Source organism: Crocodylus porosus, unplaced genomic scaffold (genome assembly GCF_001723895.1).
Source record: "Crocodylus porosus isolate Cpor-Errol unplaced genomic scaffold, CroPor_comp1, whole genome shotgun sequence".
Taxonomy (NCBI): domain Eukaryota; kingdom Metazoa; phylum Chordata; order Crocodylia; family Crocodylidae; genus Crocodylus; species Crocodylus porosus.
The window spans coordinates 34,927,212-34,948,647 of record NW_017728931.1 but is presented as its reverse complement, the minus strand read 5'-3'; the positions used below and the strand labels follow the sequence as shown (position 1 = coordinate 34,948,647).

Genomic DNA, 21,436 nt, shown 5'->3' with positions numbered 1-21,436 from the left:
CTGCTCTCCACCCCTCCCCCGACATCACTTCTCCAGCCATCACTTTCCTCCATCCCACCTCACCCCACCTTACTCCCCCATCACTGCCCTTCATCCCTCCCCCCGCATCACTTCCTCTAGCCATTCCTACCTCACCACATTACTTTCCCATCCATTGCTCCCCACATCACACTCCCTCCAGCCATCACTACCCCCTATCCCAGCCCACCCCCTCCATTCCTTCCCCTGCATCACTCCCCCAGCCATTACTGCCCCCACAATCACTTCCTCATCCATCACTTCCCCGCAGCCATTACTTCCCCCATTGCTTTCCCCCTGAACCATTACTTCCTCCACCATCGCTAACCCCACCAGCCACCACTTCCCCACATTGCTCCCCCCACCCTGACATTGCTCTTCCCCAGTCCTGGGAGTCAGGGACCCAAGACTAGGTGCAGAGGGAAACCCGAGGTGCTGCATTTGCCCAGTCTCAGAAGGAGCAGGGTGCCCTGAGGGAGACATCCCTGAAGCAAAGCAAGAAGGCTCCTTGCCCGGATGGGCCAGCAGGCACCCATGCCGGCACAGGTGGAGTGGCAGCAGATTACTGCCCCTTCCCACCTGGTTGGGGTGCTCCTTCCCTGGCCAGGACTCTCTTGGGGCTTCAGAGAAAGCTGGGTGGGTACCTTGCTGGGCTCTTCCAGTCCCAGAGGGAGGAAGGTCCCCACAGGGCGGGCACAGGCGCTGCAGATGGATCGGGAGAGCTGAGAGGAATCCATGCCTCAGGAGAGTGAGTCCTGGAGGGAAAGGTGGCTTTTGAGGAGGATGAGAGAAAAGCCCCCCTTCCCACAGCCCTGCCTGCACCTCTGCTGTTCCCTCAGTTGGATCCAGGGCATGACAATGATGTTGCAACAATGCAGCAAGGGCAGAAAGAGCAGGGGAGCAGCAAACTGGGAAGAGGGATCTGAACTAGATAATGAAGGATGGGTTGAAGGCATGGGAGGTCCTTCGCCTCTTGGAATTTATCCTGTTACTTGAATTAGGTCCAAATTTGGGTTGAGGGAGGAAAAGTGGTGGGTCTACAGTTAGGTGCCAGGGATAGGTGTAGCTCTTACTGGCAACTGTAGTGGGTGTTTCTGCTTTCAAAGGCTCCAGTACATATAGTAGCATGGGAATGTATCTAGGCCCCGTCTGGTGATAAGGTGTGATGGTTGGTGGTGACATGATTTGTCACTTCTTGGCCTTTTGGCTCAGATCAAGTTTAGCTGCCACTGAAAGGTTAGTTTCTAAGCAAGTGACTTGATCCTGGCCCCTTTGCCTTAGTCCAGTGGGAAGTAGGAAGCAGTTTTCCATTTCGGGTTCGTATTCCCATCCAAATTGAAAACACTGGGGAAGGAAGTTAGATATGTATTGCCGAAGTCAGCTTTAGGGTGTCATGAATTTGTTGACCAATATTATCTAGTTCAGCAGTTCCCAAACTCTAAAAGATTGCACACCACCAATTTAAAACTATACAACCTTAAGTACCACCAGCAAATTTTTGTCATATAAAGTAATTGTAATGAATCTGTTAATGTGTACCGCTGACAGGTTGTCTGAGTATCACTGGTGGTACCCATACCACAGATTGGGAACCTCTGATCTAGTTCTTTGTGAAGAGTTAGTGCACAGGGTGATGAGATTTCTGTTGTTTTTTTCTCCTGAGGCATACGTAGTTTTGTCCTGTCTGGTTTTTCATTTGGGAATATTTCGGAAGTTCAGATAAACTGTAAAAATATTTTGCTTTTGTTTTATTTTGGAATAGAAAGCAAACCATTTTGATCTCAGAAGTGGCATGTTGGTTGTAAAGTTGGCTTTGTGCTGTGTACTCTCACTTTCATCCTCTAGGGCCCAGGTCAGGACTATGCAGCCTTGTTTCTTTCTGATGTTCGGGTGACTTGAAGGGGATAGAAACCAAATGTATTCTTTTGTAGGGGGGTACCCCCAGTGGTAAAAGGGCATGCCAGTGTGTGGGTAGGGGAAAGCAGAGATAAGTATTGGGGAAGTTATATGCAGAATACAGTGCTCATAAAAATTCTGGGCTGCCTGCTACAAGTGGGATATAAAAAATCCCAGCCCTGGGCTGAGCTGAATTATGCAGGGAGCTGAACCAGTCTGCTCAAGTCCAAAATCAGGCAAGTGTACAGGTGGTGTGAAACTGCCCTTTCCCTTCACTCTCATATGACAGCTTGGTTTGGCTGCAGGTCAGAAATCAGGGGTCATAATTTATGGTTAGTCTGCATTCAGTGCGTCTACCTTAGTTTTGTGTATTTTACAGTGGTGAAGCAGTCAGATTTTGTGGAAGAATTTCAAGCACTGAAGCTTGTCTTTTATTCTTCCCAGTGACTGTGTTTCTGTGAGGATTTTTTTTTTAAGTTTTGGTCTAGCCTGGTCTCTGGTTAGTGAGGGAGAGAAATTACCCTTCAGAAATTGCTCCTTGTGCTGTCACTAGAGAACTCATACATTCCTTTCAACTGCATTTCTTCAGGGGAGGCATAAAGCAGCAGATAATATAGCATCAGAGTTTGCTGCTGGGAGTATATTCTGAGAAGAAACCATATTCTGTCCCCACCCCAGCATAGTTCTGCCTGCCTGGTTGGGCTGTTCCCTGTTACCAAGTCAGCCCTATCATTTCTAGAGCTGGTAGGTTTCATGAAAATATTCTGGGTCTTGATTTGCTTTATCTTTTCCCTTTCCCTTTTCAGCACAGGGTGGGGTGGAAGAGTGACACAAGAAGGTAGAAGGAACTGATAAGAAAAAAATCAGAACAGTTCTCAAATTTTTTTGTTCAGTTGGAAACTTTAAATAAAGCAAACACTTTCTATACACAATTTGAAATAGTGTCATTTCCTTTAGAATGACACTATTTTATCAGGTCCAATTACCTTTGCTATACCCTCCCCACTGAGTTCAGTTCTGTCTCCTCTCTCCTCTTGTTTAATTCCCTTAAATTTGTTTCCCATTTGAGACTAGAAAGGTGCATATACAGCCAGTATTTTCCAAGTATTCCCCATAATCATTGGATCGGTCCCATCCCAGGATCCCCATGGTGGGTTATTCTCCATACTTTCTGTAGTAAGCAGTGACCATTGGAGGGCAGCAGAGCTTCAAAGAGGAGGCACCAGAGCTCCTCCTGTGGACACAGCTATTCTGGCAAAGCTGTAGTTTGTACCATTATAGTAAAAACTTTCCCTACAAGCCAGGGGTGTCACAGATACAGCCTGTGAGCTGGATCCAGCCCAGAGGTCCATCATCTAGCCCCTGGTGCTGCTCGTGGGTCCTGGAGTTGACACAAATGCTGCATGAGGTGTGTGCTGGATTGTCCGGCACGTGGACTGGCCCCAAGCCAATCATCCTGCATGCGGGGCCGGATGAGTTTGACACCCCGACACAAGCAAAGCAAGGCATACCAGTAAAAGAACAGGTTCGCCATTATAAATGCATTGCCACAGTGATATTGGTTAAGGTTCACACCTCTTCAAACCCCACACTTGTCAGCCTTGTTGGAAGAACTCTATAGTATACAACTTGGCTTCAATTAGAGCAGTTTGCCTTGAAACTTTTCTCAGTTAGTGTGGTGCCCTTCACAGTCCTGCCTTTGTCTTGGGTCATTAACCACTGGTGATAAGTTGATAATAACAATGGTGCAAAATGTATATGCATTTTGGAACAAGGGGACACCCAAAGCACTGACACAGTCCTATTGAGGGAGCTTACTGACCTCCTTTGTTGCTTATGAAGTCTACCTAGGGTATTATTTATTTATTTATTCAATTTACGTGACACCCTTCCAAACAAAGGCTCAGGATAGCTTACAATAAAAACGGATAACTTACGAAACAGTAGAATATCAAGAGAACAAAACAGCTCAAGAGCTGTGAAAGGGAATTGGAATATAAACAGGGACCCCCTAAACAGTAGTTCAGCTTAGCTTTGTTTGCTAAACACCTGCCCAAACAGGTAGGTCCTACAGTTTTTCTGAAACCTCTGGTGCACGTCAAGAGGGAAGTGAGAGCTGAGGAGTGACTGCTGAGAATGACCTCCCACACATTTTTGCCAAGCAGACTTGGCGCACTGCCAGTACTTGTAGGAGGTTGCACTTGGCTGGCCTTAGGTTTCACTATGGGGCATAAGGGAGAAGGTTATCCCTTAGGTATGTAGGGTCCAGACCATTGAGGGCCTTATAAATCAAAAACAGCACCTTCAATTGCACCCAGGAAGCTCTTGGGAGCCAGTGCAGTTCTGGAGCACTGGAGTTATGTGGTCAAGGCAACTTTGATCAGCAGGTGAGCTGCCACATTCTGCAGCAGCTGCAGTGAATGTATGATGGTCTTCAAGGCCAGCCCTACATATAGCACAGTGGAGCAGTCTAACCTCAAGGTTACAAAGCCATCGGTGATTGGATGACATTACAATATGATTGAGAGTATTAGGGGTTAATTTGGTACTGGGGCTGGCTCTCGCAACTGTTCATGTTTAAAATACTCATTTAAATGAAGCATCAGTAATAATCATTGTCTAGCATCTGAAAGCTGTTTGTTGGCACGTAAGTAATGGCTTGGAGAGTGTCAGTTCAGTACTTTGGTGTACTGAGTGGTGACAATATAGCATGTAGATGGAGACATCCATACCCCAGCAGGCTGTAATGTCAGCTGGACAGGCAATACGACTCAGATAGAAAGTAGGTCATCTGACAAAGCAAGCGTTGAGTCCCTCCCCTTAATGCTCATATGTTTGTCACTAAAGTCTCTGCTGCATGAGAGAATTTATGGAGACGTTTAACTTGGGCTTTGTCTACACATGAATCTTTATAGCTTATATGAATAAATGGCGTTCCTTGGACTAGTAGAGTACTATAAATATAGTTATATTAGGTGTAAGAGTAGCTTGTTTTGGTTAAGGTTAAAGCAATTTCGCATTTACTTTATTTAAACAAAAATAAGCTGGGTTTTAACTGATATTGTGGTGTCCTTTTAGGGTTTGCACCAGTTTAGCTGAACTCATTTAAAGTCACCTATAGTTAAATGGGAGCAACTTTCTTGGGTAGACAAAGCCCAGTTGCGTGCCTTCTTCACTAGTTCATTCACACCAGATAGGCCAGCAGTTGAATTTTCGTAGAGAACAGACTGCCTTCTCCCTTTGTGAGTGTTCCCTCCAGGTTAGAAGCATATTGTTGGTTTGTTGTGGGATGAAGTTTTGGCTACTGCTGTCCACACTGCAGCTGTTTTATGGACCAAGGACCTCAGTCTTCAGGGCTCTCAACAGAGCAAGTGCTATTCTTATACAAATAATAATGACCTTTGATCAGCAGCTCCTATACACACATGCTTCTCATCCTCCCTAAAGCAAGAGATTACACATTTTTTTGTGGGGGGTGGGCAGGTTGCTGCATGTATAATTATTAAGGAACTTACTTCTTGACTAAAGTATGCCAAGGGAATCAGAACTGCTATTGGTACTAAGACTATTGGGGAAGGGTAGTTGGATTCATGGGGTTGGGCACCCTAAATATGAGCAAAATGGAATGTGAACCTGTGCTGTGGGCATCTCCTGTTTGAATTACCCATCTTGTCACAGCCTGTATACCAGGGCAGGATTGTTCCTTATACTCTATAATCCAATGCATGGTTCAACCCCTCAGCTCACACCGTCTTCAACTGCTGTACATGCTGTTCAGTCTCTCCCTGAGAGTGGTTGTATTTGTCAAAGGAGGTTAGTTTTTTGCTGATTTTTTTCATTTTCTCTCCCTCCTAGGTAGTCGAGAGACTGCATTTACTTATGCTGTTAGTGCTGCAGGGGTGGTGAATGCCATCAGTCGTGCTTGCCGTGAAGGAGAGTTGTCCAGCTGTGGCTGCAGTCGGACAGCGCGCCCTAAGGACTTGCCTCGAGACTGGCTGTGGGGTGGCTGTGGCGATAACGTGGAGTATGGCTACCGTTTCGCTAAGGAGTTTGTGGATGCCAAGGAGAGGGAGAAGAACTATGCAAAGGGATCAGAGGAGCAGGCTCGCATGCTCATGAACTTGCAGAACAATGAGGCTGGCCGCAGGGTAAGACAGTTGCTGGCCACTTCCTTTTTTTGGAGCAGAGACAGATCAGAAATTCATTGTGCGTTCATTATGAATATTAGGTTATGGAGGGACAGTTAGTTATGAGGAACAGTGAGTCAGTTACCCAATGAGGAACCAGAACGTAACCCACTGACGCATTTGGTACAGTTACACCCTGGGGAATTATGCAGTTATGCGCCCATGCAATTTTGCACATAAAAGCATGACTGCGCATAATTGCATAATTTTACATAATTTAACTGTGGCAGACTCTGTGCCTCCACCTCCATGATGTTGTTTCACAGAGCCATGTGCCTGGAGAGCTGGTAAGTGGGGAGGGGAGCTCCTGCCTGGGGGTGCATAGGGTTTGTGGATGGGCCTGGGGTAGGGGGTATGGGTGGGTGTGTGGTTTGTGGGTGGGTATGGGCCACATGCCATTGGGCTAGCATGGCTGGCTTTATTCCTCCATGCGGGTTTCCAGTACTCCAGCAGGAAGCTGCATGTGGAGGCATAGAGTCACTCCATTGGGTCAGGCAGGCTCATGTTTGCCTCCATTTGCGACTTCATGCTGGAATGCTAGAAGTCCACGTGAGGGCATGGAGCCTGCCCAGCCCAGTGGTGTGCAGCTCCCTATTGATGCGCCATCGAGCTGGGCCAGCCAGCTATATGCCTCTGTGTGGGACTTCCTGCACTCCAGCAGGAAGCTGCACAGGGAGGCATGGAACCTGCTCAGCCTGATGGCATGTGGCTCCCTCCTGCAGTGCCACAAGCCTCACATGCTGGCACAGAGCCAGCCTGGTCTGGTGCGAAGGTGCACAGCGATGGGCCAGGGTGACTCCATGCCAGCATGTGCAGGCCCCGGGACTCAGCCAGAGAAGTGTGTTGTCAGGGGCTCTGCTGCTGCAGCCATGAGCACCCTGAGGGCCCACTGCCTGCTGCTGAGCCGCCAGCGGCAGGCATTGTATACCATGGTGGAGGAATGTGTGTGGTGGGGGGCCATACCTACCTACAACCCCCCTTCACACATACACCCCTTCACAACCCCACAACCCCACACCTGCCCACATGCCCCACACCCCTCCACAGCCCTTCCACAAACCCCACACCCCCACACCTGCCCACAGATCCCACATACCCATCCATACCCCCCACATCTTCACAAATCCCTCCACATACACACCCCATACCCACACTTCAGCCATACAAAGTATACCTGCATATATTTCTAACGAAGGTTCAAATGGTGTTATGTTTAGTTTAATTTGTTTAAAAAAAGTAATTCATTTCGAATAACTTTGAATTTTTCTGCACAAAACTGAATTTTTCTGCACCTAATTCCCTGGGGTGCACAGTCATGGCTTCACCATTCCTCTGAGAATCGCACAGGCAAGGTGCAGTTTGGCAAGGGGAAGGTATTGTTTGACTGGCAGGTGAGTTTGGGTCAATGAGGTGCTTCAGGCTGTGTCTAAAGCTGTTCATCTGCTAAACTGGCTGACACAGGCACTCAAGGCTAAATCCTCAAAATAATCTTTGTGCTGCTGTGGCATACTGTGGGATTTCAGCTTCAGTTATTTTCCTTCCCAACACAAAAACCTCACAAGGGTTGCTAAAATAGGAATGTGATGGTAGGGGACAGATCATTCATTCGACACGCTGAATTTGTTTAACTTTTGTCATTCAGTGAATCAGTCAGCTTTAGGGCATAGATGATTATTAGATCTGACTTGTATATCTGGTCATTATACTGCAGCCTGTTACCCCTATATTGAGCCTGGTAACTTGAGTTTAGTTGAAGTTCATCTTACATGAAGTAGTCCAGTTTTGATCTGAAAACATTAAGACACAGAGAATCCACTGGTTTCCTTGATAGTTTGTTCCAGAGTCCTTTAGTATCTGGTATTATCTCTTCATGATGGTACTTATATACTGGACTCAAATTACCTCTCACATTTTCTTTTGACAAACTAAAGGCTTGAACTCTTCATGTTTGTCATTATAATATATTTTTCCAGTCCTTCAACCATTTATGTGCCTCTTTCTGTTCCCACTCCATTCTTTTCTACATATTTAGAAGTAGTAGATAGCAGAACTGTATATAGCATTCTAGTAGTAACCTCACTATTGTTGTATACAAAAGTGAAATTATCCCTTTATTCCCATTTACTAACACCTCTTTATATGCCCAGTTGTCCTATTATTCTCTTTTTCCTGGCACTACATTGGGAGCTTGCAAGGAGCTGCTTGTCCACTATTATCTTTCAGGCCTTTTCAGGGTTACCACTTCCCAAGATTAAGTCTACCCTTCTGTAGGTGTGTCTTGCATGTCTTGTTCCCAGATGTGTAACTTGACATTAGGTTGTACTGAAGTGCATTTGTTTGAATGGGCTCAGCTTGTTCCATTTGTCTGCCCTGTGTTCACTGTTATTTATCATTTTTCCAATCCCTGTGTTGTCAACAGTTTCATCAGCAATGATTTTTATACCAACTTCCAGATCATTGATGAAAAAGTTAATCTCTTTGTGACCCAACTAGGAACACTTCATTCAGTGATGCTTTCCCATTGACAACTGCTTTTTCACGTCTATCAGTTCATTTCTTAGTCCATTTAATATGTCCTCTAGTAAAATTGCAGTGTCAGTCCGTCAATCATGTCAAACAGGATGTAAAAGTCTGAATCTGTTCCATCTATACAGTTATTTTATCAACCAGACTTATAATTTCATAAAAGACTAAACTCAGTTTTCTTTGATGAGAGGCCTGTTTTCTGTAAAACTGTATTGACTGGTATTAATTATATGCCTGCCTTTAAGTCTTTACTAAGTGAATTTTTTGTTAGTTTTCTTTCTTTTATCTAGTACTGATGAATTTATAGGGCACATCTACACAGCCTTCCCTCCTGACCCTGTGGTCTACCATTGACAAAGTAAGCCTGGCCCATTCTTCTTTACTTGAGTGGTCTATTTAAGCAGAGTAGGGCACTTGAAGCAGTCCTGCTGGTATGCCCCTGATTATGATCAAATTCTGTATCTCAGGAGAGATTAAGAGCAGTGCTGAGGGAAGAGATGAACTCAGTTCCTCTCTCAGCTGCATTTGCCAGGCTCTGGCTTACCTGAGAGGAAAGGGGGAGGCTTATTTTGCTAGTGGTGGACCTGGGACCAGGAGGGAAATCATATAGACGTCATAGCAGTATCTAGACCATCCTGCTCTTCCTTTTTGGTATATTAGTACATTATTGCTCTTTTAATTTTCTTGAATGCTCTCTGGAAAATATTATAAAATAAATTTAAAATGGAGCATCAGTTTTTCCAGATCTCCTTAGCCAATTCTTTAAAGACTCCTTAGTGACAATTATCCAGGTGTGATATTCCTAGTAGAAACTTAGAATTCTCTTCACTTTCTAATGGAATGGAAATAACATAATTCTCCTAATTAACTGAGTATATTATCTTCCTTTTTTCCAACTGTAGAGCAGAAGGATCAGAATTTTAATAGTAATAGTAACTTGTTTACCATTGCTATCAAGTAGTAGCTCTATATGATAGCTAATATTGATTTTGTTTGTAATGTACTTAAAATTTTCCTTCTTCTTGTCTTAGGCTTGCCAGCCATAGGCTTGTCATTGGTGTGCTTAGCTTCCTTAATCAACTTTCTCTCTTTCATAGTGTCCCATATATATTAATTATTATGTATTTTCTCCATTTTCCATTTTTATGTTGCTTTTTTATATGTAATTCCTGCTTGCCTTTGCAACTGAATCAAGAGGGGCTGTTAGAGATATTCTTATCCTTGATTGTAAATGGCATATTTCTGTGGCAGGCATGTAAACTGAAATGAGTTTCAGCATTCCTGTTCACTCCTTTTAGAAGGCCAGTTTTGGGGTAAACCTAGAGTTAGTTGGTAAAAAGCATCAGATTCACAGCCCTGGAATTCACATTTCTTTTCAACTTGGGAGAGGTAGGGGACTTGGATTATAACTGTGGTTGCTCTTTAGAGGGATTTAGGTTTCTTCATTAAACAGGCACTGTAAAATGTCATTATTCTCAGTAGAACTCCCAAGGTGCATCTTAAATTAATATCTAGGGTCACTGTGGGTTGGTCCAACTGCTATAAATGAAAATCTTCTTGAAAATAAGGAGAAAATGCTTTATGTACTTCTTAGTTGTCAAGCCTGCTTCCCTGAGAGGGAAAGACTATTTTGTCTCGTCATCTGGATGAGTATCTGTGTTGCGAACTTAAATAATGCTACATTTTTGATTAAGGCAGAGCTATAGCGTGTTCTAGGAATGTAGTTAAAAACAATTGGATCTTCACCTCAAGACAGAATCATGTATGTTACAACATAGCATCCTGAACTCGTGTTTCACCTGGTTTCTTCGCTTAGCTGAATTTGTAGACAGGGCTTTAAGGATGAGATTTCAGTGTTTGCAGCTAGTAAATAGTCTGAATATAGGCTTTACCAAACAATGTGCTATATCCTCCTTCACTTGGAGTCCTTGAATGTTATTCTAAAAGATAAGCCATAGATCAACCACATGTTAATTGAACAGGGGCAAGAATCATTGGGTGAAAAATCTGTGGGTCCCTTCTGGTCTTAGAGGAGGATTTTACATCCCAGTGTGACAGTGACCAAATTTGGGTCAGTAGATGTTTCTTATGGGACTGAATTCCAGTAGTGAAGGGGAACACACCAGTTTCCATAAATCTCTTCCTTGGAACAAATACCTACCGTGATCCTTTTGAATAGAGGTGCTTGGAGAGATTTAGTTATCTGAGATGACCAGATGAAAATACAAAACAAAAACATAACCCTACTACACAGTTAAAAGCAGGGCCTGTCCCCTAGACAGTGACTCAAGCTGTTCCTCTCAAGTTTGGAAACTATGAAGTTGGAACATGAATAGACAAGAAGGAGAAAAAAATTGCGTGTTTCTGGACCTGGCGTGCTGTGCATCTTACCTCCATGGACTGTTCGTGAAGCAATCAGTCAATCTGCCTGCTTATCCTTTGGCTACTGTACTAAGTAGTAGCTTTTTATACTGTACCTATTGCGAATTTTTTACTTAAAAGAGTTTGTTTGAAAGCTGGAACTAACAAGAGACTGTGTCACTCCATATACTTGGAATGAGGAAGAGAGGAATAGGAAAAAGCATTAGAGGTTCCCAGAGACTGTATATAAAAACCACAGCATGGCTAGCATGGCCATGTGCAGTGCTCATTCCTGGAGCAGATAATGGTCATTAACAAGTGACTATTGATTTCTACCTCATTCTGATTTTTTTGCTGTTGGTGAGACTCTGCCTTCTGGTTACTAGGCAAGAGCTTACATTGAGGAAGAGGGATTTTGCCCTTCTAATTTCTGGGCAGAGTTTTCCTATGCCCCCATGACCTTTGTTCCTAGATCGGATTTGTGTGAAAGAGAGTTCTTCCAGATCCTGGGCTCTGATGGTGGGAGGGGAATTTTGCCCTTCTCTGGTTCCCAGGAGGAGCTGGGGGAAGTGAAGGGAACACTGTTCTTTTCTGTTTTGGGCACTCCTGACCCCATCACCTCTCCACTCCACTCCCGAGCTTTTGAGTGCTGACTCCTAGCTTTATTGCCCTTGTTTGTTTATCTTTGACTGTTATCTCAACATGTCCTTTCCTTCCATCTGTCTTTTTTGCCACTTGGTCTCCATTACCCTCTTTTATTTCCCTTCATTCCTTATCTGTCTCTCTGGCTTCAGCAGTCTGTCCCCCTGCACTGTTTACCCACTCAGCATATAGTAAGTCTCAATCATCAGTCACTCCATCCACTGCCAGTTGAGATGGAGAAAGGACCTGACTAATTAACCACACCGGAATGCTCCATTAATTCTCTTCCCCTGGCTTGGGTAAGGGACTTTAATTATTTCCATTAGAGGTATTTTCAGTCTGATTCTGAGCAGGGTAATTGATCAGACTCAGCTGTTAGAGCTTACTTTAATGTCAGGTTATTCTTCACATTGATCCTGGATCAGCCGGTAAAGAGCCCACCAATTTTACCTCAACTCTCCCCATCCCATCAGCTCAGGGAGAGGCTTACAAGGACTAATGCGGGGGGGGGAGTAATGCTATATATGTAAGCTGAGCGGCACCATGCTTAACTGTCCTTAAGAGTTAGTGATGAACTGGTAGTATACGCATTCCACATGACCCACAGATGTTTTGAGCATCAGCCACTTAGATCTAAGTCAGAGAAAACTCAGAAGGTCCCATGACATTAACTGAGGGAATCAAGTTGCAGTGTTTTTTGGAAAGGAACAAAGCCCAGGATTAGGGAGAACCATAATACTTTATAAAAACATACTTAAGGGCAAGCAAATAGCTCTGGTTTTGACACAGCAATAACCAAGGAGTCCTAGCATAAGCTTTATAACAAGCTGGCGAATCAGTCAGAATATATTAAGTGTTTGGTGGTCTGGAAATTCAAGTGTAGCTCCATCTTGTAGAATAGAGCAGGGATCCTAAGGTAGCAGCGTGGTTGGTTCCACAGTTATAATCCAGTCCAAGGCGAATCCAGAGGCTTCAGATCAACAGCTGTTACATTGTACTATGAAGGACAGTCACCAATAAATCACAGACAAGAACAGAAAAAAGTCTCTCAGCAATAAGGGCTCAGCCTATTCATTTCTTAGGGTATTGGACTAGGCCCTATAGAATTTACTGTTTAGACTAAAGCGGACTTTCCAGTAGCGGTCCATAGTAGTATGCCTTTGTTGCCTCTTGTATACCTAACAGTCTTAGCAAGAGTAACGTGGTCTGTCTAAGCTAATTCAGAATTTGGTTTCAACTTAGGACCAGGTCCAAAGAAGAATAGCATTTAGGTACCTAAACTTTAAGCAGAAGTTAGACACACAAATCTAAACAAAAATCCGTGGAAACACTGCCTAACCCCTGTGGTGTCTGACAGTCCATTGGAACCTGTGTTGTCACAAAGAAACTTTAAGAGCCATAGTTTTACTGCTGCATATTTTGGGAGACACCAGCCTCGTGGCTAAGTTGACAGCGTTGGTGTCTATCTCCACCTTTGTGGTTAGTGAATGAGGGTCCCTCATATCTGAGGCCCCTGAAGAACACAAATCTGTACACATAATGAGGGCAAGTCCTGGGGTCAGGTCCCTGCTCTAGTGGCTACTTATGCATTTTGCATGGGAATCTTTGGAGTAAATCTATAATAAGTATTGGGAGATTCCAGGACTCCCACATCCCAGAGGAGTGTCCTCCTTACTGGGCAAGAGGGTTGTAAACTCTTCTTGTGCTCTCTCCATCTGGGCCCAGGAGTCTTGCATTCTTTTCTGCACAGGTGCCCAGCTTCAACAAGAGGGGTGGAGAACACCTTCAGTCTATCTCATAGCCCTGTCAATGGTTATGGTACTTCCTCAGGAAAAGGAAGATGTGGGTTTGAACCCTCTCAGCCTCAGTCGTTTGCTTTCTGAGCAAATTCTCTAATCCAGTCTTTTGCAACCTTTTCTGGGACAGGGCACCACCTCCACCATGTTTTAAGAGCCACCATTGGTGCTGCTTCTCAGCTGGGTTATGTTGCCTGCAGAGAAAAGTGCCCCGTATGCACATGCTCTTTCTGCACTAGGGCTGTAATTAGCCTAAAGCAGGCAGGAACTGCCTCCAGCTGTGCAGCCCTTCCTGGTCTGGCTTGTCCTGCCCTTTGCTTCTCCCAGAAACAGGGGCACACAGGTGGAAGCATGGGAGGGGTTGGACTGGGGAGGGCTACAGTGGAACCAGCTCCTGCCTGACATCACCTGTATTTCAGTTCATTTTCACGGGTTTTTAACTTTTCTTTTAATCTTTCTCCCCCTCCCGTTTCCCCCTCACCCCTGCTATGTAAAGGCAAAAAGAATCATGACTCTTTTCCCTCATGCTATGTGCAAACATCCTACCGAGAGTGACAGCCCTACATTTTCAAGTGATTATTTATTTTTGGCTGTACCACTTGAAAACTCATGAGCCATCTGGGTGCCTGTAGCTCCCACTGACTTCTCAAAATTAGGCCCAAATGATCTCAGGTTAGAATATGAGGCACTGGTTGCTTTTTAAAATGTATGCCATCTTATGTTGTTAGATAGTCTGAGGAAGCTTGGACTTATTTTAATAAGTGAAATAACTGGACACTAGGTGGTGCAAAGCTTGCAGATAGGGCTTTAGATCTGTGTTAGTCTTACTATCGCTGCACAGACTGATGGCTCATAGAAGAGATGTGAACTGCCCTGGAAGCGTGGATGCTCTGTTTGTATACACCGGGTGCATTCAGATGAGCATGGCCATGTGGTATGTGGTGCCACAAACACGTCTGCAGCCCCACATACAGCAGTCAGGTGTTCTCTGAGCTGCAAGGGTGCGCTATCTGTACGTGCACAGCCCTGGGATGACCCCAGGTAAAGCTGCTGGCACCAGCACAGTGCAGGCCTCAGCCTCCCCTAGGAGTGCCTTGGGTAGCTTGCCATGTGTCAAAGCATGTGTGGCACAGGTGTTCCCCGGGGACAAGTATCTGCAGTGCAAGGTGCGCTGCAGATACTTGTCCCTGGGGAACCAAATGTCTGTGCTCATCTGGATGTGGCTATTTGGTATGAATATATTAATTCTTTGTCCTATTTCTCCCATTCCTACTGTGCCTAAAGGAACTGTATTTAGAATGAACAAAACCATGGAACTGGAATAGAGGGAGGGGGCTTGGGTTCACAGGTTCCAGAGGATGTAGATACAATGCTAGAACTGTAGCACCATTATCTTAGGAAATTCTTCTCTTCACCAATTGCTTCTATGGGCTTTGAGAGGAGAGAGGGATGTAATATGCTGGTCCAAGAGGTTGAGGAGCATTTTCACCAGGAGATAGCACATGGAGATCTCTTCCTCCTTGATGCTCCTGTTCTTTACCCAGGCATCTGTCATGAACTACCAATGGAAATGTAGTAGGAGCAGGAGATTGTTTGTGAGGGCTGTGAACACAACTAGAAATGCCAAAAAACCCCAACTATACTAAGGTGGGTAATTTCAATAGGGTAAGGAAGGATTTTGTCTTGGGGAGAAAGAGAGATCAGGAATTGGGGGAGAATTAGGGCAGGTAAGAGAGAGAGAGAGGAACTCTATACAACTGTGCCAGTGACCTGTGCTATAAAAATTAACACATCTATTGTCTGATTGCAATTTTTCCTGCAGGCGGTATACAAGCTAGCAGATGTGGCCTGCAAGTGCCACGGTGTGTCGGGTTCCTGCAGCCTTAAGACCTGCTGGTTGCAACTGGCTGACTTCCGCAAGGTGGGTGACCTGTTGAAAGAGAAGTATGACAGTGCAGCTGCCATGAGGATCAGTCGCAAGGGCAAGCTAGAGCTGGTAAACAACCGCTTCAACATGCCTACTCAAGAGGACCTGGTCTATGTTGACCCCAGCCCCGATTACTGCCTGCGCAATGAGACCACTGGCTCACTGGGCACTCAGGGCCGGCTGTGCAACAAGACCTCAGAAGGCATGGATGGTTGTGAGCTGATGTGCTGTGGCCGGGGCTACGACCAGTTCAAGAGTGTCCAGGTAGAGCGCTGCAACTGCAAGTTCCACTGGTGCTGCTATGTCAAGTGTAAACAGTGCCCAAAGATCGTTGACCAGTACGTCTGTAAATGAAAGACCCACCAAAGCAACAAATCTATATTATATAAATCTATAAATATATTTTATATTTGTATAAATAAATCGATGATGATAATTAAAGAAGCTTATTTAAGAGACATTTTGGTTCTGAAATTTCCCAATCAGACTGGTTGTTTCTTCGCTTCTTTGATTCAGCTGGAGAGAAAAACGAGAATTTGCCCTTACGCACATCTTCCCTAGGATATTCCAACTGGGGTGAAGGGGCCAAGGAGTTGCTAACAAAGGAACTCCCAACCCTCCCCCCACCACAATCAAGGGATTCGTTGCCAGAGAAGAGGTGAAGGGAGGGTTCTTTGCTGTCTCATCATGTAAATGTCAACTGTGTATGTGGCTTTGGACATCTGGAGTTACAGCCAGACATAGGGGAGTTTTTAGATATTCTGGTTTCAGCTATTACTCCATTGAATGAACAACATGCAGGGACTTGGAGCCATTTTTTGGTCTCTATAAAGACAGCGCTAGGGCTTTGTCAAACTGGAGGGAAAAGTCACTCAGGTCTCATGTTCAAGACTATGGATTAAAATACAGAGTTCCATTGACAGTGTATGGAATAGAGCAAGGTGGTGAAAGGCCACCTACTCTAGGTGACAAAGGAAGGTATGATCTTCTCTGGGAACTACTGCCTTGCCCAGTCTAAGGGAATCCAGTGTCTTGTTCTTCTGTACCTCTAGGGCAAAAGGGAAATCTGCTAAAGACCTGCCTGGGCTCATATGCCAAGAAGGAGGGTTTTTTCCCCGCTACCAAAGCCAGTTTGTCTTTGTAGAGGAAAACCTATTAAATGGACTGTTTGGGAAAGAAATATGCTTCATGTGTCTATCAGTGAATGGGGTGAGAGAGATGCGCACATGCATACATACCCATGCATATACGCACATGCACACATAGACACACACAGTGGGGACCAAACAAAAATGCACCTCAGTCCTCACACTATTGGTATATTTTCCCTTTGAAGTGGACACAGATGGTTACTTTGCCCAGGTCTTTTCATCTGTCTGCCATTTCTGTGGTAGCTGTACAGTTTCCCTCTAGCATTAAATGCCCTTCATTGAGGTTTCTGTCCCTTTTGTGCGTGTGTGGGTTTGGATGTTGTGTTTTACTCTGTTTTGCTGCTGTTCCTTTTATAGTTCAGGGGCCAAACTCTTCCCTGGGGTAAACACATTGCAGTCAGTATAGTTATACCAAAGACCAAGATGTCTCCAGTCTGTGGGAAGGATGTTCCATGAGTGAGGTCTTATCCTGTGCTGTCATTTGGTGATAAAGGAGAAAAATAAAATTCAGGACAGAGGTCCATTAGCAAAATCTGTTAATTTCTTGGAATTTTACTAGGCTTAAATTTATATAGATATGTAGAACAAATGTAGTTTCTAGTACAGGACACTTCCTGGGCCTCACACCATCTGTAGAGTTCATTTATAAGCATAGAGCAATCAGAGAAGCCAGTGCCAAAATATAAACATTTATTATTATGCTTCCCCTTTTCTATTGACATTCTGAATTGTTTACTGATAGTTTTTGTGTCCAAAAATTGCCAATAAGTAGAAAAATGCCATCAACCATAAAATTACATTTCAGATTTTACAACTCCTGTTGCTGATGAAACATGGCAACTTTACAAAACCCATCAGAGAAAACTGAAAATTCATATTTCATTTTTAAATTATTTGAAGGGTCCAGAAATACAAGAGGGAGAACAATGATGCTTGATAATAATTTTTTTTTAAATTTACTGATGTTTCTAGTGTTTATCTTGTTTTTTTATCCAACTGTCAATGTATTTGCTGGCATTGCAGAGTGCAATTTGTTGTAATATAAACAATGGCCTAGATTTATTTTATTATGTAAAATACAAGTCAAAGGTATAGTAATTCAAAGGAATGAAAATACTTTTCTATGCATGGAAAAAATGTGAGTATGGTGGCCCAGTCCAACTCCCATTAAACTTCAGTGGGAACTGGACTGAGCCCAAGATCACTTCAGATGTTCAGATGTGAACTCTTTACTTGGGATACTATACATTTCTTGCTCAGCTATAAAAATCATTCTACCTTGGATATACCTAAATCCCCACCGCCCCCCAAAAAAACCCAACTGCCCCTCCCAAAAAAACCCTTTTCCATCCTGCATGCTCACCCCATGTTCTCCCCCATCCTTACCACCTCAGTGTTTGAAGGGGTCAGACATTTTTATATGGCACCCACAGGCATTATTAATATATCCAGACATGGAGAATGTTTTAATTTTTGGTTCATTTCAAAAGACCACACATTTATGGGAGTCTCAGTTCAGATTGTAGTTCTATGTCCCCATAATTAATTTTGTGGAGGTAAAAAATTGTGAGAAGTGATGGCATGGACTCTGGGAGAATCCATACAAGAGAGATGCCCCACCTTCCTCCAGTTACAGCATGGGTGATACCCATGAAGAAGCTGGAGTAGTAACAGGCATGTTACCTTTCCATAAAGATGTCAGCAGGTAAAAAGCAGAGGACTGGTCTTCTTAAAACAGTTAATAGCAGGGGAAGCCTTTTGAGAAGGGGAAAGTACTTGGAGGGATTTCCATGAGTTTAAGAGGCCTTCAAACTTTGAATTATTCCCTGGAATGCAAATTTGGAGAGGCTCTGATCATCGAGAATTTTATTTTTTTAAAAACCCTAAAGTTCACAAGGGTGCCTAATAAAAATCTTTGGGCAGTTTCTCAGCTTTCTGGAGAACTGACATTGTTTTGTTTTGTTTTTCCCCCCAAATTAATTAGCTTTCAGCTTTCCCAAAATACAGGCAATCTGGGTCCGGCAATCTGGTTCATCTCATTTCTAGTTAAAGGATAATTTTAGTGAAGCTTGTACATAAAAGAACTTTAAGTTAACAGTCAGAATGTCAATGAGAACACATTCTGAGTGGTTGTAAGTATGCAAAGCGAATGGAAATTGAGTGGCAGATGAACTGCTCTTTTCAAATGACAGGGACAAAGTAGTGAATTTTACATTATGCATTAATAGATAGGAAGTATGGTCCAGAGGCACAGAATGGGGAGTTGAGAGAGATTCCTCGCTCCTCTGATGACCTGCGTGACCTTGGACAAGTCACTTTACCCTCTGTGTTTTAGTCTCCTCAAATAAAAAGAGGGTTACGATTTTTACTTTCTCTTGTTATGTCCTTTGAGATATATAGGTGAAAGTGCCATCTAAGAACTAGGACTTATTACTTCTTGTAGACACGCAGGCATACACCATTGTGCTGTAAGAATCACAGCTCTGTCAAAGCTGCACAAAGGGACAGGAATCAATAATAAGGTGGTGTTGCAGATTCAGCAGGAAGTGCTCTGTTTTCTCAGTCTCTGTTAAACAAAAATGTGCACCAGCATGGTGTTGAAGTGCTGTTTTCTGAATAAAATGTGAAACTACAGAGTTGTTCATATATCATTGTTATGCATCTCATGGTACTCTGTAAGGTTAAGCAATAGTAAAATGAGTCTGGTTTCTGAGCCAAACCTTTATTTACTTAACTGGTGCTTGCAGTTTCAAATGAAGAACCTAGCCTGAGCTCTTAGGTAGTGTGTTTTTAACAAGCTGCCACATTCCTACCCTGAGGTGTCTGAACTGAATTGAGTGATCCTTGCTATGTAATGTAAGTCTGTAAAACATATTGAGATTAAAGTCATTATATACATGTCTAGTTGCTACAGTCAACAGGCACAACATCAGCTCCTGGAATTAAGAGAATAGGATTTAAATCATTTATCACATTTTAACACTTTAGTAGTCTTTAGGGTATATAATTCATGAATGAGGCCTTAGGAAATCCCTGTTTATTACAATCTGATTCAAGACAGACTTAGAAATAGCTAATCACAAAGGGGAGGAATAGAACCAATGGTAATGAAAACATGCATTTGTGTTTACTTATGGCAGGCTGATGTGACAACTGGGTTTGTGATAAAGTTAAAATGAACTAACCCTTTGATGGCAGAGGGCACTGAGCCAGTCTGCATTGTTCAGTTTTTCCAATTCATATCTGCCCCACTGAAATCCTGCAGTTTTCTGCATATATAAATCTGGTAATGAGGCTTCAGCCTTTTACCATAAGTGAAACAGCTACATTGAGCCCAAACATCTATCACAACTTCGCATTGTCTTTTAGATCTCATCCCACTTCCTGCAGTTCCAACAAAACCAGAATGAAATGGAATTTGTTCAGGGTTATCCTAATATTGAATGAGAATAGCAGTAGGCATATCCAGATGGTCTCTCTCTGCCTCACCAGACCCCAGCTGGGGTGAACATTCATAAGCTCAGGCAACCTCGTGGGAGCAATTTGTAACAATCTGTGGTTGCAGAAATGTAGATAGCATAGAGACTGCAGGAGATGACTTCTACCTACTGGAAGGCAGCACAGGCTATCTGTTATTCTAAAGTGGCTATCACAGGCACAGCTTTGTATAACCACACATGCTTTCTCATTCATGTAATTTCAGGTTACATTTTTTTATGGAAGAGCCTGTGTGACATAGAGTTCCATCACATGGCAAGCTGTAAAGAAATATGCCATATACCCAGAAATACACGTAAGCAGATGTGACATATCCCAGGCAGAGCTGGAGGTAATGGCTCAGCTGGGTAACATCAGGTTTGGTAAGCCTTGATTTCCTGAAACCAGAGATTTGAATATTCTTGCTCAAGGTCACAGTGAACCAGCAACAGTGCTGAAAATAGAACTCCAAACTCCCAGTCATGTGCCCTGTTCATTGGACTACAATCTCCTGCCCATTAAGGTGGAGTGTGTCAAAGATGAAAAAAAATCCATACTGACATCAAAACACGTACCAGGAAAAACAACCAGATCTCAACAATCCTAAACCCAAGAACAAGAATATTTTTAAACATCAATATAACAAAGTATAGAGATCACCTCTCCTGTTCAATCTCTCCGTCGCCAGTCTCTTTATTCCTCTTCAGATGGCAGTGGATATCTACTGCTCCCATTAGGAGAGCAGTGGAGGGTATAAAAACACACACTGGGATCTTGTGAAGTGGAAGGAGAATAACAGTTGAAGCAGGAGCAGTTCTTTTTTTTCTTCTGGAATGTGGCAGCTTCTTTCATTTCTTGGGTACAAGGGAGAGTCCTTCCAAGTGGAAAGGGGAAAATGAAGCTACAAGCTGGTAAAGAGATGCACTGGTTTTGTAAGTGCAGGGAGGAACGTCTGCAGGGTTATATTACCCTATTTCCAGGGTTGTGTCTTAAGGAGAAACTCATGGCTCAATGGTCACAAATGCCAAAATAAAGAAAAGGTTTTGGAGATTAAACGTATATGAGAAAAACCAGGATGATAAGTCTGTCGAAAAATGGACCAATGTCTTAAGTTGAGGTGGGGAGGGAGAAAAGACTTTTTCTCTCAGCCAAATGGAATTGTGGGAAATACAGAGCCATGAAACTGTGGGAAATATAGCAGCCCCCCCTAGCTCTCCAGGGATCTAGTAGGCCTCCTGAGGCTAAAAAGGCCTACAAAGGATGGAGGATGGGATTTACTTCCAAGGAGGAATATTCTGCACGGTCCAGTCCTGCAGGGAGCAAGCCAGGAAAAAGAAAAGGCTGCAACTGAACTCCAACTAGCTTTTAGCATCAAGGACAATAAAAAGTCCTTTTTCAGATATGTGGTGAGCCAGAGGAAAAGCAAGGGCAACACTGGACTCCTTCTGAACCAGA

General features: G+C 43.7%; 1 protein-coding gene across 1 annotated transcript in view; it reads left to right on the top strand.

Annotated features, from left to right (window-relative positions):
• Positions 1-19,138, top strand: part of WNT5B (Wnt family member 5B) — a 28,551-nt gene extending 9,413 nt beyond the window's left edge. Inside the window, exons 3-4 of the mRNA XM_019543882.1 lie at positions 5,733-6,062; positions 15,249-19,138. Of these exons, the coding sequence (XP_019399427.1) occupies positions 5,733-6,062; positions 15,249-15,707 (789 nt within the window). The 3' untranslated portion in view covers positions 15,708-19,138. The remainder of the gene's footprint in view (positions 1-5,732; positions 6,063-15,248) is intronic.
• Positions 19,139-21,436: the final 2,298 nt, after the last annotated feature.